General features: G+C 60.3%; 1 protein-coding gene across 2 annotated transcripts; it reads right to left on the bottom strand.

The window, feature by feature from the left end:
• Positions 1–7,331: 7,331 nt before the first annotated feature.
• ETV5 (ETS variant transcription factor 5) lies at positions 7,332–17,228 on the bottom strand. Of its 2 annotated transcripts, none has more exons than XM_088530205.1 (12): positions 17,121–17,228; positions 16,948–17,035; positions 16,818–16,865; positions 16,619–16,669; positions 13,119–13,248; positions 12,573–12,857; positions 10,511–10,779; positions 9,952–10,014; positions 9,689–9,757; positions 9,413–9,585; positions 8,072–8,173; positions 7,332–7,647 (listed from the first exon to the last, which is right to left on the bottom strand). In XM_088530205.1, the coding sequence occupies exons 1-12, from the start codon at positions 17,163–17,165 to the stop codon at positions 7,426–7,428; spliced, it is 1,545 nt and encodes a 514-aa protein (XP_088386331.1). In that variant the 5' UTR covers positions 17,166–17,228; the 3' UTR covers positions 7,332–7,425. The 2 variants fall into 2 exon arrangements, with proteins under 2 accessions (XP_088386331.1, XP_088386332.1); XM_088530206.1 differs by having other exon boundaries at positions 9,413–9,582.
• Positions 17,229–18,004: the final 776 nt, after the last annotated feature.

Here is an 18,004-nt window from a genome sequence, read left to right as displayed (position 1 = left end):
GCGGATGAGGCGGCAGGTCTCGATGCTGCAACCAGTCTCCCCAGAGCGAATGCAGCACCCTCGCTCTGTTCTTCACTGTCCTCTGGTGCTGCCAGGGAAGGAGGGCCATGGAAGAAGCACCATGAAGGTGTCCAGGTACAACAGTATCCATATCCCTTCCCAAACCCAGGGACTTTCCCAATGTCCGGGGCTAGGACATCCGGATGGCTGCAAGGATGTCCTCCTCCCACTCTTCTGACTCATGCTGCCAGCCCCGGGCTGGGTGCGGGCAGGGAAGAGAGAGATTTATTTTCTTTTCACACCTAGTGATGTCACCCAGTAAAACCAGGAATGCGCTACCAGTCTGGTTGCCCTCGGAGGGAGGGCTGTGGCTGGAAGCATGACCGAAAAAGGGGATGCTGCGGGTGGAAAACCGGCTCCACCGTGACAGGTTTTGGCTGCAGTCTAGCTGCAAACCTCAGACTTGGTGAGTCTGCATGCAGAGGGCCAAGGTGGAGAAAGCCCTACCGAGGTGTTGAAAACACGCGGCAGCGTGAAGCATAGACACCACGGTTTGTTGTCTTGCCCTTCCCTTGGAAGCATCCTCAGCATCCCCATGTTGTAGCCGGTGCCGCACCAGCATCAAAAGCCCCCCACATTGCTGGGGAAACCCTTGCATGACCCGATAGAGTTTTTTTTTTTCTTCTCGCCTTTCAAGCAAGCAGTTTGGGGGCTCAGCAGTGAAGCATCAGCCTGCCCAGGAGGCTGTTGTCAATCGCTTGTCCCCGCTGCACACCTTGCTAGTCCTCGCTGAGGGCCCCCGAGCGCTGTCAGAGCTGGGGAAAAGCCCTGGCAGGGACGAGGGGCTGCAGCACGGGCTGCTGCTGCCCTCTCCTGGGTCTGGAGACGGCCGCAAAGCTAAGTCTGACTCATTTAGTTTTTGTTTTTCCTAAGGAAGGCCACCAATTCGCAGTGACAAGATACCCTGGAAGTCCCTGTCCTGCGACAGGCAACGGTGGCAGAAGTGCTGCTGAGAGCCTCAGGCCCGGCTGCTGAGAGGGTCTTTGCTGGGGAGCTGTTCAGGGCCTGCGGAATGATGCGGCCTCCCCAGTGGCACGTACGTCATTAACGCTGCGGTCAGCTAGTGGCTTCCAAAGCCACTTAGTGGCTTGTTATATTATTGTTGCCTTGTGAGGAGAGGGAGACCTAATCACACCCGCACGTTTGCCCGACCCTCGCTTCCTTTTCACCATGAGCTAAGGAGAACAGGATTTCAGTGCCCAGGAGGTTTGGGATGGAGCGGTCTGCCCAGCTGGAGAAGGTTTGACCCTGTGTGACCCGTGAACATCATCCCACCCATAGCCTGACGCACACCAAAACACCTGGATCTGAAGACCAGGATGTGAATCCTACCTCTCAGCAGCAGGATTCAGGGACCTGGTCTTCTGCTTGGCGCAGCCTCACTTTCCCAACACAGGCACACTCCAGATGCATTTGCAATCTAGGTTTACTCCAAAACCTCATGTCTTCACCAGGATTCCTGGACCATCCTTGAGTGCCCAAAATCTGGGCATAGGATTGATCTTAAGATACTGAAGACATTTCCAGCTGCCTTCTCATGGGGTGCTATGTGCGCTGGTGTCCAGGCTCCGAAAAATGAATGGCCACGAGGGGGTGCCAGGATGATGTGGATGGAGCTGGGTGTCATACCCTTAGGTGAGGACACAGGCAAGACACAGCTCTTGGGTGCCTGGTCTGTGGAGTTATTTACCCATGAGCCCAAATCAGGGCTATTTTTTTCCCCATGGAACTTAGAGACACTGAAGGTGCCTTCAGATGTGGTTGCTCCAATGTGTCTAAAGACCAATTTAAACCTCTTATTTAAAAACAACCGAATATGTTTAGAGCTAGGGAAGAGATATGTGAAGCATTAACTGCCCATTGGGCCAGGGAAAGCAGCAGACAAGCTGCAAGCAGAGGCATGAGGCCATGAAGATGGGCACCACGTGCACAGAGATACTTCCTGCAAATACTCTTCCAGTCATGGATGAAAAACTCCATGATGGGCTATTATTTAGGAAGTCTCTGACCCACAAATATCCTGTTCCAGGCTGCAGAGGGCTCATGGATTTTTCTACTCCTGTATAGAAGCTCTTGCAGACATTTTGCTCTCCCCGTTGTTTTGAGAACATCTTCCAGGCCATCTACACATCCTCCTGAGATAGGGTGACCCAAAATGCACTTGGTTATGGAAGTATACAGTAAATTATGGATGGATACAGTGCCAGGGTGATGTTCCCCCCTCCAAACTCTCCTCTTCTCCAAATCCAACATGTGCGTCACATGCTCAGCAACCTTTGAACTAGCTGATAAAACCCCAAGCTCTTGCTCCAGGGAGGGAGCAGCCTGGAGCACATCGTAAAATTGCAAAGGGAGGAAAAAAATGGGGAAAACCATGTCTATTTGCACTCGTTACCATCTGCCATTTTTTTTACTTGCTCACTCAGCACCACGAGCTGTTATTCACCTTGTCTTGCTGACGGATCGAAGCCGCCGGCGGCATCAGGCGTTATAGTGTGTCCTACCTTGCATGGGACAGATGGGAGGCTCTGTGCAGGGCTGTAGCTGCTGGGGACCCTGGGGACGGGCACTGCCTCTCTTTGGGGCTCAGTGCTTCATTTTTGGATCCTGGCATCACGGAGGTGGCGATGCCAGCAGGAGCGCATGCCTGCGGCCCGCTCGGTTTCGAGCCGGGACTGGCAGGGACCGGGGAGGGAGGCTGAGTCATGATGGAGGCTCCTTGCCTTGGCAGGGAGCGCCGAGCCCTGCGAACGGTGTTGACAAGGTGCCTGGAACATCGTCACGGGCTGCCGGGGCATGAGAGCTGCAGGCAGCGGCTTGGAAAATGAGGCAAGGAAGCACTTCATGCCGGCTGCCTATCTCCATGGAGGACTTCAGGGATGCAGGAGGAGCCCAGGAGGTCCAGAGGAAGCTGCAGTGAGGAACTGGGGGGGTCTCTCAGGTAGAGGAGCTCGTGTAGCAGGGAAGCCCTCAGCAGTGGTGGCCATGGGTTTGTCAGATGTGGTGGGCACGGGGAAGGACCCCTTGCTATGGATGACAGGGTGACGCCCCAAAGCAAGTGGAGCTCCTGATCCACGTCGGGGAGGACAACAGCTGGTAGCCACCGGCGGCCCTTGCTCTTAGCAGCCACCTAGCCGCTTTGCCACCCTAATCAGATTACTTGACTCAAATGCTTATCACTTAACAGATAACTCTCCTTCTGCCCAGGAGAGTTTGTGGCTAAAGATGTTTGCAAGCTTATCGTTTGGCCATGCTCAGCGAGCAAAATGAAGGAAATGTGATGTCCTCTGCATTCACTCCTTGCGACAGCAGCCTCCGTGGTCAGGATTTGCTGAAGAAACTGCCCAAATGGGAATCCATGGGCTCTTCTGCTGCAAAGGGACCATGAGCCTCCTCTCAGATGCCCTTTTGGACCAACAGCCCACGTTCAGGGTTTGCAGTGAGCGGCTCATCCAACTCCTGTGGCTCTTTGGGTCCATAAAGACCCATAAAGTGCTGGTAAAGCATCGGAGCTCCTTGTGCTCTGCATCAGAGGGCTGGGAATCACTCTGCAAATGCCCAACGTGTCTGAGACCCTCCGTGCTGGTCTCACATGCCCCCCTGTGCCTCCCGGTTCAGGTCCTGCCACCCTGGGGCCATCTGCTCCCTGGTGGCCCAGCCGGCTGACCCGCCGTCAGCGCTGCCGCTGGCCTCGCTTGCCCTTGCTCCCGTGTGCAGCGCTGGGACCTGCCTGCTGCCCTCCTCCTGGAAAGGGGATTAATTTGGCTTTGCTGTCTGGAGCTGAGATTTTTGGCAAAAGGCGGTTTCTTCGCAGGGCCCCGTTTTGGTCATAATATGCAGGATGCTCTAGCAGTGGGTGAGGCGCTGTCTCCATGCCAGGGAGGATTCCATGGACATGAGGGGAGACTCACAGCGTGTATCCATGAACCATCTCCTTGCAAGGGACCTCCCTTTGGGTGCCTCCAAGCTATTGCCATCTCACCTTATGCCGAGACCTCAGGATGAGGTGACACAGGATGGGGATGCTGCTCTGCCAGAGCAGGACAAGGGCAAGGTCCCCCTCTCCACTGGTTGCCAGAGGAGATGGGTACCCTGGTGGCACCTTCCTTTTTGGATAGTCTTCTTCTCCTGAACCCATACTTTGAGGCACCGGAGAGTCCTCCAGAAAACGCCGAGCCCCCTAAGAGGCTGGAACATGAGTGCAATGACAGATCCCGGGGACAGGACGTGCTAGTGACTGTGAGCGACCAGGGATCCTGCTGCAGCCCCAGCTCCTGCCGCAGAGAGGAGGGCTCAGCCTGCAGCTCCTGCTAAATAAGCAGCTCTCACGGCTCTCTTCACACTTCTCCAGTTTCAGCTAAAAGCAGAACATTCGCACACGTTTTCCCTTTTTTTTTTTTTTCTTTAGGAAGGAAAAGAAAAAGCACGACATGTCTCAGCACAAGATAAAGCAGAACAGCTCAGCACACCGACCAGCTGAGTGACCTCGCAGGGTTTCCTGAAACCCAGCAGTGTGTCCAGCGAGGCATGTGCAGAATTCGAAGAGGCATTCAGCAGAAATGAAAGGGAAGGCCTTGGACCCAGTGCTCCAGAAGAGCAGCGCTGCAAGAGTTGGATTGAAGACAGAAGCAAGGGGCAGTCGCGAGGAGCACCGTGCAGCGAGGAGCACCGTGCAGTGAGGAGCACCATGAAGCAAGGAGCACCGTGCAGCGAGGGGCACCATGCAGTGAGGAGCACCATGCAGCGAGGAGCACCATGAAGCAAGGAGCACCGTGCAGCGAGGGGCACCATGCAGTGAGGAGCACCATGCAGCGAGGAGCACCATGCAGCGAGGAGCACCATGCAGCGAGGGGCTGGTGTCACTCCACTGCCAGATCCAGGAGCTGAGCTTGGTGGCTCTGCTGCCAGCAGCATGCAAAGGGCTGCAAGAAAAGGTCCATCCAGGATGCGACCCTGTGCCACATGCTCTAGGTGTCCCTTCTGAGCAGGGAGGTTGGACTAGATGATCTCTAGAGGTCCTTCCACCCTCAACCATTCTGTAATTCTGTGATCCAGGTGAGCACACCCCTTCCAGGAGGAGCTCTTGGAGGAGCTTTCATCATCAGGGGCCAACTCTTGAGAGGTCCAGCCCAGCAAGTCCATAGCACCCCCCCAGCTTCACATCAGCTCGTGCGCTGCTTGATGTCCTTGTCACAACTGGCCAACCTGGGGCCTCGTAGGCCAGTGCTCTTGGATGGGAGATGGGCTTTGGAGAGTCTCCAGGGAGGGCTGATCAAGGCTCTGCTTTGCAAGATCATGATGTGAAGAAGAGCCCACTGGAGTTAAGATCTTCTTCTGACCTGGGAAAGCAGCAGGTTTTGCTGGCATTCAGCCCCTTCCTTGTGAAGAGATTTAAAAAAAAGGATAAAAATCAAGGGAAAACCACAGAGGAGAGCCATGTCCCAGCTCCTCAGTGCCCTTGGTGAGGAGGAAGCCAGCGCGGGCGCCAGGGCTCAGATTTCCAGGAGCTGAGTGAAAGGGACAGACGCTACCGCTTGTCCTGCCTGAGAAGCTCTAAGGGAGGGGGAGAAAAACAGTATTGAATTGCAGGAGAGGAAGCGACCTGCTCACGAGGGGATCTTCTCTCCTGCCCTCGCTTTGGCAAAGCCATGGCCATGCCAAGGGCGACGGGACGAAGGCAGGAAAGGGGGCTTGACAACTTGGACTCCACCACCCATAGCGTTGCAATCCTCGTGAAGGAGACAGGCTCTGTACAGCTCCAGAGGCCCCCGAATTTCTAACCTAGATCTCCCACGTGCTCAGAAAAGCCCAGGAGACTCATCCATTCCCTTTAACTCCAACAAGACATCCTGCCGTACCCAAGAGCAGGCTCCAGCCCTCCCTCCAGCCACCCAACTTTTGCAGCCCTTGCAACAGTGGGCAAGGAGAAGAGCTGACCCAGACGCCAAAGACGAGGCGGTGCGGGCAGGGGAGCGAACAGAAAGCAAGATCCTTTATTGTACACAGTACAGAACGCAGCGGCGCAGCAGTCTGCCCCGCTGAAGATCAGATCCCATCGCTCCTCTGATTAACCCCTCCGGCGCTGGACCCCGCTGCACAGAGCCAGGGCTCCGGGGCCCTCCCCACGGCGCAGCTCCCACCCGCAGCCGCTTCCCAACCGATGCTGCGGAGCCGGAGAGAGCAACGGAGTCAACCAAGGGTTAATCTTCATAATTTTCAAAAAAAAAAAAAAAGTCAAAAAAGCAAAACAAAAATCAAAAAGAAAAAACAAAACAAACATGGCTAACTAAGGAGGAGAAAAAATTTTCCTATACAGCATTTACAACAAAAACACGTAGCCATTTTTCGAGGAGGGGATGCGGATATGTATATATGAGTGGAGGAGTGTTGGGGAGCGCAAGGGGGAAAGCGGGATGCGGGGCTGCCCCGCGCTCCTGCCCCGGCTCCCATGGACATGCCAGGCGAGAAGGGAAAGGAAGCAGAGCTGAGGGGGGCCCAAGCCCCCGCGTGCGGTGAAATGGAGTGGACTGGATACTTCGTGCCGGCGAGGCCGGGAAAAAACATGGGGATGTGAGGGGGGCGACTGGAGCAGGTGCCCTCCATGCCACGGGGCTCCGGGTGCGCTGCCCGCTGCCCCCAGGGACGCTGTGGTCTGGCTGCGAAAAAACAACTTGCCTTAAAATACAAAAAAAAAAAAAATTCAAACATTTTCCTAAAACATCCAAAAAAGAGGGGGAAGGAAGGGAGGAAGAATGGAGATAACTGCCCCTGTCACCTCCGCGGACACTAAATTCGTTTTGGGCAGTTGCGGGAGAGAAGCTCCGGGGAGGACGTGGGGCAGCCATAGAACCCACGATGGGGGAGCATGATACTTAACAAGGACACGGAGTAGGAAGCAGCCAGGGAGGCCCTCGCAGGCCACGTCCCCGACTTTCCATCCCTCCAAAACCCCCACAGCATCTGTGCAAATCGAAGCCCTTTCCAATGCCCGAGGCAGCCACGCAGGTCGGGAGCAGCATGAAGCAGATTGTCGCGCCGGTCTGGCACGGAGGAACCGATCACTGCCTGTATCGGAGACCCCCGCCACCTACCCCCAAAACCAGCATCGCGGTGGTGCTTGGCGGGCGTCAGCCACGGGCAGTCCTACGCGCTAGCCCTTGGACAGGGAGGAGGTCGGGAAGTCAACAGTGACGTGCACCAGCTTCTAGATCCCTCTGCTCACGCTCTGCACGCACTTCCTTTGAGTTTCTTTTGATAGGAACGGCAACAGAAAAAAAAAATCATAATTCTTTATAAAACCGTGGCCCTTGCTCGCCCAGGCGGGATTTTGCTAGCGCTGGCGGCTCCGGCAGCTGGACGGCCGAGTCAGTAAGCGAAGCCCTCCGCGTAGGGCAGGCCGCTGCAGTGATCCAGCTCCAGGAGGTACGCGGGGCTGTCCTCAAAGTGCGTCAGCGGCAAGGTGTCGTCTTCGGCCACGGGGCAGTCAGGCTCCGCTTTGAGGAAGGGGCGCTGATTGTCGGGGTAGGCCATGGAGAAGAGGGCGTCGGGGTCGCAGACGAACTTGTAGACATACCGCTCGCCGGCCACCTGAAAGCACAGCGCGGCATGTGAGGGCACAGGCTCATCACCCCTCCAAAGGGGCACTCTAGTGGGTTCTTGGGCTGAAGCAGTTAGGCTAAGGGCAGATGAGGGTGTTCAAGTCCATGGTGGGACTTGGTTGGGTTGGCCAACCAATGTCGCCTCCCAAGAACATCGTTGTTTCCAAGAACTTTGAGGAAAAAAAAAAAAATCTAGGAAATCAAGAACCCAAATGACCTTCCTTGGCAGGAGTTGGTTGCGTTGGCCAACCAACATCATCTCCCATGAGTATTGCTGTTTGCAAAGGCTCTAAGGAAAAGATTTGAGAAGTCAAGAAGAAACCAAAGAAGTGTCCCTAAGCTACACTCAGATGCAGCTAAGCCAGCCCTCCTCTCCCTCCCCCTCGGTACCACGGGGCAGGAAGCAGGGTCACCTTCTGCATGATGCCCTTCTCATAGTAGTAGCGCAGAGACCGGCTGAGCTTATCGTAGTTCATGGCGGGCCGGTTCTTCTGGATCCCCCAGCGGCGCGCTACCTGCGGAGGGAACGGAAAAAGATGGGGAAGTTCAAGATGTCCCTTGGACATGGGTCTTCCATAAGTAAAAATTAGAGCCGCAGAAAAGCTGGTTGCAGATTGGAAATGTGTGATAGTGGCTCTTTTCTAGCGACTGGACCAACCAGCAACTCTTTCGTGGGGTAGAAAACAAAACAAAACAAGCAAATAAACAAAAAAAACCCCAGCCTCACAGGAGATATCCATGTGCTCCCTACACGCCCACTACTTTCCTGCAAAATCCCCAATGCACTGTGCTGTAACTGCAATAAAAACCAGCCCCATGGTTGAAAGGGCCCAAAGCTGGATGACCAGCCACAAAGCAGGCCTCCTGGTCTGGAGGATCCCCTATGACAGCTGGATTTTGCATGCTATTTTTTCTAGCTTGCATAGCAAAGAAATTGGGCAGAAGTCCGGTTCTTCTGCTCCTCAGCTCCCTAATGGAGAGATGAAAATGAATTTGGGGCTGTCCTGGGGCTCCTGGCACCAGGACTCTACAACATGGGCGTAATGTGGCCAAGGACACATTGTCTTTCTTGGAGCCGGGTTGCATGGACACAGCAGAAGGTGCCCTTCCCTGGAGCAACGTGGTCATGCTCAACACCCCCGCAGCCCACTGGAAAGCTGGTCCTCTCCCAAAAGACAACGAACGTCCTTGTCGCTACAGAGCGGCCCCAGCAGCAAGCGGGGCCTGCCGCGATGCAGACTGCGCTCAATGGGAGACCTCATCAAAAGAGGTTTGATTAGGGGAGCCTGCCAAAAAAGCTGCATCCCAAACCCGCAATTTCAATGAACGGCACAAGAGATATTATGGGTAATTACCCACAAGGCGCAACTTCAGCGCTACAGCTGGCTTCAATTACTCCCCAAAGAGCTCCTTCCTCTGTGGCACCCTACAAAACGTCGTGGTGCTGCCAGGGCGGCACCTACCCAGCCTGCTGCAACCCCAGCATGAAACCACCCGCAGATCCAGTGGTAGGTAGAGACACGACTAGAAACCCTGGAAAACTGCTTTCTGAGGGAGCAAGGATGGCCTGTAGCTCATGGGGGACACAAGCCGCGGCACCAGCACCAAGTTTTCTGAGCCTGGGCTTGGACCAGATGCTCTGGGAGGAGAAGACGGATCAGAGTTGCGTCGCCACAGCTGCTTCGGGTGCAGATGGGTTCCCAGCCCACGTGCTCCACAACCACCCTAGCTGCACCAGCAGCACCACCACGCACCTCCTCGGGCTCGATGAGCTTGAACTCCATGCCGCGGCCCGTCCAGGCGATGAAGTGGGCATTGGCAGGGTCGTCCAGGAGCGTGACCAGGAACTGCCAGAGCTGCAGCGAGCCGCGCCGCTGGTACGGGGGGCCCTCGCGGTACATGGTGGCCTCCTGCTTCACCTTGCCTGCTGGCGGCGAGATGGCGGCCTTGGAGCACCACGCGGGCCCCCAAAGCGGCTGCGTCCTCGGCTCGGCCCGTGCCTCAGTCCTCCCCCCAGCTCCCCTCCTCACCTTCCAGCCTCTCCGGTACCACGCATGTGTCGTCGAAATACAATCGTGTGTCCTTCTCGTAGGGAAATCCTAGAAAGAGGAGGAGACCCTCAGCAAGAGCGGGGAGCCACTGCCATCGGTAGCCAGGCCTGTCATCCACACCAAGTTCACCCGAGCTGCCCAAAACGCCCTCGAGGGCTCGAGACGAGCGCGGCCTCCCGTCCCCTTCGTGCGGGAGCCTGAGGGAGGCCGGGGTGAGCGGTGGGGACGCGGGGGGCACTCACCGTCATGGCTGCCGGGGAAGACGCCCCCTCCTCTCAGGTACGAGGACTGGCAGTTAGGCACTTCTGCGGGCGAGAGAGAGACACGGAGGGGACGCTAAGGCACGTGGCGGCGCCAGCCCACACGTAACCCAGGATGTCACACGTCCCCCTCAGCCACTGCCCTCGTGCCACGTCCCTCTGCGCCGCGCGTCCCTCCCCGGGCCAGCCAGGGCCACCTCGCGTCAACCCGCGTCACCATGAGGGGAATCTGCTCCCGCGAGCGCCCATGGCCTCGGCCTTCCCGAGGGAGCAGGGCCACGCGCGAGGCCTCGCTGCCACCGCCTCCCCCTCCCCAGCGCCGCCATCTGCTCCTCCACGCTGCCATCAGCTGCAGTATTTTTAGGCCTAAGGCGATTAGAGGATTTTTTCCGTGATGCGAGTGGTGTTGGGCACGCGGAGCCGGTGGGGATGGAGCAAGGATGGGGGAGGTCCGGCCTGAAGCCTCCATCCCCGAGCTGCAAAACCGCCGGGACGCCCCCTCCGCTCCATCCCATCGCGCCCATCCGTCCCTCGGACCCACCTGAGTCGATGCAGTAATCCCTGGGCTCCTGCTTAATGCCCACAGGGGCCTGGGAGAAGGCAGGCCCGGGCGGGGGGCCGGCCAGGCCGGCGCCCCCCTGATCGTACAGGGGGTCGTGATACTCCTGCTTGAATCCCTGAGGGGGCCGGGGGGCGCCGGAGGGGCCCAGGGGCTCCGAGAGCTGCCGCTGGTACACGGGGCGGCTGTCACCGGCGAGGCCGGGCTGCGGCGGGAAGGGCTGGCAGGGCTCCGACATCTGCCTCTGAAACCTGCGTTGTGGGGGGACAAAACGGGGAAACGGGCGTTGCGGCGGGGGTCCCGCCACGGCAGGGGCTCGGCGGGCGCCTGCCCGCGGCCTCGGTGGGACACAGACATCCTCGGCGGCCTCCGGGCTCCCGCGTTCCGGGATGCGGGACCCCTGGGGCCGCAGCGGGGCGAGGGGAGAAGGACCCGGGCGCGTTACGTAACGGCAAATCCCCTCGCAACGGCAAATCCCCTTGCGCGCCCCGCGGCCCCTAATCCGTCTCCGCGGCCGGGATTAAAGCCTGAGCCCTGCGGCGGGAGGGAGGCGGTGGGGGCAGGGGCAGCGCTATTTCGGGACAGGCCGCTCGGGCTCCCGGCTCCGATGGGGCGGCCACAAGACATGGTAGGATGAGGGACCCGTTTCCAAAAGTTGCTGTCACCCCCCGCCCCGGCCAGGAGAGCCGGAGCTCATCCCAACACCGTGAAAGGCCACGGCCGCCGCCGCCGCCGCGCGGCTTCGTAACCGGATCGCTCCCAGCTGATGGGCCGGGATTACCGCGTTTCCGCTCCGTGTCCCGCTGCCCTTCCGCAGCGAAACCCTAGCACCGCGCCGGCACGCCGGCCCTCGGCAGAGCTCCGAGGTGGCCCCGAGCCAACGCGGGCACAGGCCGCGGGCCCTTCTGCCCATGCGGGACCTCGGCGGGGGACACGCTTTGGCGTCATGCAAAAATCCTCCTTTCGCCCACATCTTCCACAGGTGCCCAGGCCAGGGAGAAAATATCTCCCCTACCGGTGCCACCTCTGTAGCACCAGCCTTGGTGCCCAGATCTTGCGGTGTCCAGAGTCACAGCTGGAGCACCCAAACCCCTGCTCACGGCCACGCAGCGCTCGGCCCTAGAGGCCATCACCCTCATCCCGGCACGCACCATGGGCCCTTAAGGACCTGGCCCTCGACTTGATGACTGAAGGTCGCACATGGGCAGTTATCTCATGGCTGAAGAGTCACTTCCCGGCCCGCCAGAGCTCATTTTGAGGAGAACAATCTCAAAGCAAGTGAGAAAGAGGATGGGGAGCAGCCTCGGCCCATCACAGCAGGGATTTGCCCCCCTTTCCCATCATTGCTGTGCTCGGCAAAGGGTCCTGTTGCTGGGGGTTGAGCAGGACCCCCAGACCCCATCAGCAGGGAGATGTCTCAGGAGGAAGCAAAAAAAAAAAAAAAAGAAGAGCCAAGAGATCCCAGCAGGAAGCAGCAAAGCTTGCGAAAAATCCGGATATTAAAAAGTAAAATATATAAAAAAGTTACAAGCCCTGCAAGTTTTCTTGCATCTCAGCTGCTAGCAAGAGGCAAGAAGCGCTGCTGCCAGCCGGGAAAAGCAGAAGTGAGGGGCTGGCACGTCACGCGACGGAGACACGGCCGCGCGTGGCTTCCCGGGCAAGGCCTGGGGGCTTCCGAGGAACCGGGGCAGCTCCTGCAATCCGCGGAAAGCGAGGGGAAGCTGCCCGCGAAAACACCCGCACGCGGGACCCCATCAAGAAAAGAGGTCATCTAGAACGAGGCTACTCAAGGTCAAATTCTGGCTTTGGTGCCGTGGCTAGAGAAGGGACCACTTGGGCTACGTGAAGGGGCGCTTGAGCGGGGTGATCGGTGGACACCTCCTCCCTGCAATCCGAGGGCACCGATCTGTCCCAAAACGGGGAAAGTTAGTTCTAGGAACCCCAGCTGAGCCACCCGCGCTCAGCGGGGCGGCAGGAACAGGAGCAGGGGTGAGCCGGGGCGAGCGGAAGGGCCCGTCCCCGCCGGCGGCGCCGCGCTCCTCACCTGTGCTCCGCGGGGTATTGGTTTTCGGGCATCATCTTTGGCATGTGCAGCGGGGGGTGAGGCGGCCGGGGCACGGCGAAGGGCGGCTGCCGCGCGCCCCGCAGCGGCTGCGCGGCCGCCGGGGCCCCCCGCAGCGGCGGCGGTGGCGGCGGCGCGCCCGGGGCGCCGTGGGCCGCGGCGGCGGCGGCCTGCACGGGCGGCGGCAGCGTCGAGGGGGCCGGGGACGCTGGCGCGGCGGGCGGCGTTAATGGCTTGAACCCGGCGGGGGGCTTCCTGTCGTAGGCACTGCGGGGACGAGAGGCCGCGTCAGAGCACACGGAGCGGACCCCAGGACCCTCCGCGCTCCCAGAGCTGGGGGCACCAGCGCAACCCCTCCAAGCCCAGCAGCCCCGAACATCCCCGGGTGGTTCTGCAGCACCGTGTGCTTCATCCCAGAGCCGAACCCGGGCACCGAGCGCTCCGGGGCCGCCAGCACCCACGTGCTGCCACCCGCCGCGGAGCCGCAGGGGTGCCCAAGAGCGCCGCGGGCCGCCCCGCGCGACCCACCAGCAGTTGTAGAGGCACTTGTCTCCATAGTTAGCGCAGAGGGCCTGCTCGTGGCTACAGGACGACAGCTCGCAGGAAGGGCTGTGCAGCTCCCGCTTGATCTTTGCCGGCGGTGGGGCATGCAGGACCACTGCAGAGAGAAAGGGGAGGAGGAGGATGATACAGGCACCCAGTGACCTTGGCTCCATTGCCACAGGGGATGGCCATGGTTGATGCTATCCAGGGTGGCATCTACCCAGGGTGCTCTCGGCACCCAAATCCTGAGGCCAAGTTAACCTTGGTGGGGGCCAGGACGGCCACCTCATTTCTGGGTGCCATTGACAGCAGCCAGACCTTGTGGCGAGGAAAAAGCAAGAAGCACCAAGGGCCAGCGCTGCCCCTACAGTGGGGGACACAAAGTCCCTTCGTGTCCCTGAGGTCAGGCTCTGCTCAAGGCCATCAGGCCACCAAAGCAGGGCAGGATCGCCAAAAACTCGACAGCATCAGAGAAACAGCCCTGGAGCTCAAGGGACTGGGCAGCGATGGGGGCTGCAGAGCCCCGATTTTCCAAGGCCGCACAGCAAACATCCCACTAAACCCCAATCCTGCTCAGCCCCACCAGGCCCGCTCGCTATATATAATCTTTAAACCAACTAATATACGCTTAGCCTAATCGACTTCTAGGAACGGACGCTCGAGGAAAGCGAAAGTGCGTCAGAGACGTTCACCTTAAGCAGTGCCCGGGCCACGGCAGAGTGGGCGCAAAGTCCAAGCACGGCCCAGCTCAGTGTGGGGTGAAGGGAACCACTCCGGGCCCGGCCCAGAGGCTCAACAGCTCATCAGCAGCTCCCTTAATTCGCCAAGAGCTTTAAGGAGCTGCTGGTTCCTCCCTGGCGCAAGCGAGCAGACGCTCGCCGGCCTCGCAAGCTCCAAGGGAGCCCTGTTTTTCCCCCCACCGATAACTCCCTGCCACCTGGAGCGTTTCTAGTGCTAACGCGGCCGTGGAGGAGAAGGCGCTTTGGACGGGCTCCAGCTCCGCTCGCTCCTCGGAGCGGAGCGGCGAGCGGCAGGGCTGGTTTTGCACCGGCCACGCGCTGGGGGTTGGGTGTTCATTGAGAAAAAAAAGCAGCAGCCGCGAGCGGGCGCCGCCCTCCATTCACAAACAACCAGGGCGGCTCCATTCACGCGCCAGGGGGAGGAATATGTATTTATATAATTCATATATATTTATCCTTCCCCCCGCGCTCCCCAAGGGCTCAGCGACGCTGTTTGAGACAAGGGACGTGCGCCCGGGCGGCCGCTCACGGGGCCTGTGCTGCTCTTCCGAGCCTGGGCCTTTTCTCCAAGTTCATTCACAAAAAAGAAAAGAAAAAAAAAAACACCCCGAGGCGGTTGTGCAAAGCGGCTGGTGGCCGCAGCGCCCTTCATGGAGGAGGGAAGGGAGAAAATGAAGCAGGGCTGGGTGGGGAGGGCATCGATTCCCTGCCCCGCTCCGTCTCCTCGGCCTCCAGCCCCCTGCCTCAAAGCCAGGCCCAGCAGCACCCGTTTATTTGCAGGGACCCCAGTGCAAAACAGCTCCCCAGGCTGCCGCTGCGCTGGGCACACACGGCGCTTCCACCCTTTCCCTGCCCTGCACCGCGATTAGAAGCCACCGATGGGCATTGCCCCCATTCGCGACCACACCGGGAGCCCATCGGGCCACCGAGCCACCACGGCCACGAGCCGGGCCCTTGGCAGCCGCTGGAGCGGCCGGTCACCTGCGAGTGACCCTGGCCCTGCCGCCACCCCCTCGGCCGGGCACGGAGGCTGCAGGACGCGCCCAAGGTCACACCGGGGGACGGGGCCAGAAATAGACGCCCGGGCCGCTGCCTCCCTTTGTTCAAACAACCCTCCGCCGGAAACGAACCTTATTTAAAACAAAAATAATAATAATTCGAGGCCGGGGATAACCTGCTCCCTGCACTACCCATCGGCTTCGCCGTGAACCGAGGGAAAAAGACTGAAATCCCTGGGAACAAATTCACCCTCCAGAGCTCCCGCGTCCGAGAGGCAACAGGAAACGTGTCCGAGCGCTCGAGCCTGACAGCCAAATCCCCCCCAAAACATGAAGGGGCCACAGCGAACCCCAAATTCCTGCATGTCTCTATGGCGAGGCGAGGAGGTCCCGCTAACAAAGTGCCAGGGAGGGGGTTTAGGGGACACTTCTCCTTATTTCTGGTCCCCTGCTCAACAGCAAGGGCCACATTAACCGCCCCCCCCCCCCAGGAAAGTTTAGCAGTGAGGAGAGCTCCTTTCAAGCAACAAAGTCACCACAACCCCAACAATTTGGGGTCTGCAGAGGCACAGGAGGGTGGAAATGCATTTAAAGCCCCAAATACCCTTTCTCCTCCCCCTTCTTTCTCCCCTCTGCAATAGCCCAGAAAAAGTCCCTCTCTCCCCGCCTGGAGCTCTTCAGGTTACAAGGAAACCAGAGACTGCCAAAAGGCACTGGAAACGGCTCCGGCTCCAAGAGCCGCCCTCCCACGCACGCTGCAGTTTATACGGCTCCGGGGCCGTGCTAGGATGTCAACAGCGGGTTGTGCTGCCGGCTTCGGGCTCGCCTTTTATCTCGGGGGAGAAAGGGGTGTGCAAAAGTGTCAAAAATCACATATATAATAAATTAGATTTAAAAGGCAGCTGAAGCTTGGGTCGTCGGCTGCAGCTTAAGGGCCGGCTTCCCGCTCGCTTAGAAGTAATCAAAGAGCAATAATTAGCACGCAGCTAGGGGAGGGTAAGAGATCCCGCGCTGCGTGCTCCGACAGAGCCGGAACGGAAGAACGAAGCGTTCGACCGCCGGCAAAATTCGGCTGCCTTCAAGTCCTGGCACCGTCTGCTTCTGCAGTCGCCCCCGCTGGCCAGCGAGCCCAAAGCGTGACCCAAAAACGCCCCGCTCGGCCGGGGATGCTCCTGGATGCGCCGGGGCACTAAGAGCCCCACGCGGCCACGCGCCAACTCGGCCGCTGCTCTTATGCAATTGGAGAGGGAGCGCGTTTTCACTGGCTTCCTTTTAAATACGCTCGTTTGCCAGTGATTAATGCTGCTTAAAGCAGCTCAAGTTTCACCGCTCCAGTCGGCTCTTGCCAAGAGCGCTGGGCTGCAAAAAGGAGGGGGAGAAAGAAATAAAAAAACAAAAGCCCGGGGAGCTGCAGGGATTGCGGGTAACCACCGAGCCCGCTCGGGAAGGTGCCCGTGCGAGCGGCGACAGGTCCCCAAGGAGCCCGGAGAGGGGCCCAAACTGCTGCCCCGTGCTGGGCTATGGCTTCCTGGTGGTGAAAGAGGGGGGCTATAAGTTTAAACCACCCCCCTGCCCCGAAAAAAAGGGGGGTGATAAAACTGTGTTTTCCCCAAACCCTGTGAGTGTTGCAGCCCCGTTAGCAGCGCCCTCCCTGGGGCGGCAGCTCCAGCCTCGGGCACACGCGTCGCTGAACACCCCCCCACGCGCGGAGGACGACAAAAATCCCCTCCGGGCGCCGGGCACTTACAGTTGTCAGCCTGGAAATCGGGGACGAACTGCTCATCGTCGGGGACCTGAGCTGGAGAGGTGGAAAAAAAGGAGAGAATGGTGGAGGGGGGAGAAGGGGGCAGGAAAAAAAAAAAGAGGGGGTTTTAGAGCATGTTGGGTCCTTCCAAATTGGACTGTGGAGGGATTTGGTGGAGGGGTGGCGGGAGGGAGCCACTTGCCTTCGGCTAGCCAGGCCTCCTGCAGCTGGCTGAGATCCTGGAAGAGCTCTGCAACGAGAGGGCCAGCTCAGGGGCTCGGCGGGGGGACGGCCCCCGTCGCCAGCCCAAGGGAGCCGCGGCGGCCACCTACCCTCCGAGTCGTGCGCCAGGTCGGTCTCCGGCAGCTTCCTCTTGCGCTCGCCGCCCGGGCGCCCGCGGGCCTCCTCGGCACAGGCCTTCTGCGAGGAGAGCGTCAGAGCGGGGGCACGAGGGGCGCACGCGGAGGGGACACCCGCGCAGGGGCGGACACGGCCGCGCACTTACCCCGGGCCCCATGAAGGGCACCTGCTGGTCGTAGAAGCCGTCCATGCTGGCGCCCCCGGCGAGCTCAGCATCGACACGGGCGCACGCAGGGGCTCCCGCAGGTGCAGGGCTGCGGGTGCAAAGAGGAGGAGGAGGAGGAAAAGGAGGAGGAGGAGGAGGAGGAGGAAGGCGGGTGGGGGGAAGGCTCAGGCCCTGCCGCCGCCCCCGGCGCTGGCGCCGTGCCGGCGCCCGGCCTCGCCGCTCGCCTTCCCCGGGGGGAGCCGCGGCGGGTCGCAGCCCCCCGCTCGTGATGTCACCCGATTCCTATAGAAACGGCCGTGACATCACGCGGAGCCCGGGAGGGAGGGAGGGAAAGCGGCAAAGTGGGAGGGAGGCCCGTCCACCCCCCCAGCCCCCCCAGCCCCGCGCTCGGCGCCGCGGGGCCGCGCCGCAGCCGGGGCCGTTCCCACGCCGCCCCGCGCGCCCCATTCATAAACTCCGCCCCCCCTCCCCTCCCCCGCAAGCGCGCGCGCCCCCGCGCCATTCACACCGCGCGGCCCGCGCCATTCATAAACACCGCCCCCGCGCCGCGTACCCGAGCGGGCCGCGCTGCGGCTCCCCCGCAGCGCAGCGCAGCGCGCCGCACCGGGACCGGGACCGGGACCGGGACCGGGACCGGGACCGGGACCGGGACCGGGACCGGGACCGGGAGGGCGCCGCGCTCCGCGCCGCCGCTCTGCGCCGTCCGCAGCCCCCGAGCGGCCCCCGGCGCCCGCCCCGCCCCGCGCCGCTTGTTTACCCTCGGCGCCGCCCAATGAGGAGCCGCCGCTCGGGCGCTCCCGCCCTCTGATTGGCGGCGCCACCACCCCCCACCCGCCTCCCCCCACCCGCGGGGCGCCATTGAG

Source organism: Tinamus guttatus, unplaced genomic scaffold, assembly GCF_059628265.1.
Source record: "Tinamus guttatus ecotype Peru unplaced genomic scaffold, ASM5962826v1 Tinamus_guttatus_pri_ptg000364l, whole genome shotgun sequence".
NCBI classification, from domain to species: Eukaryota; Metazoa; Chordata; class Aves; order Tinamiformes; family Tinamidae; genus Tinamus; species Tinamus guttatus.
The sequence above is the reverse complement of the archived record's forward strand: the minus strand, read 5'-3'. Positions and strand labels throughout refer to the sequence as shown.

Coding starts and splice junctions, on each gene's coding strand:
- ETV5 (XM_088530205.1), bottom strand. CDS start 17,165: ATGGACGGCTTCTACGACCAGCAGGTGCCCTTCATGGGGCCCGGG. Junction 13,249..16,618: donor CGATTTCCAGGCTGACAACT/GTAAGTGCCCGG, acceptor TTCTCTCTGCAG/TGGTCCTGCATGCCCCACCG. Junction 9,586..9,688: donor GGTACCGGAGAGGCTGGAAG/GTGAGGAGGGGA, acceptor TCTCGCCGCCAG/CAGGCAAGGTGAAGCAGGAG.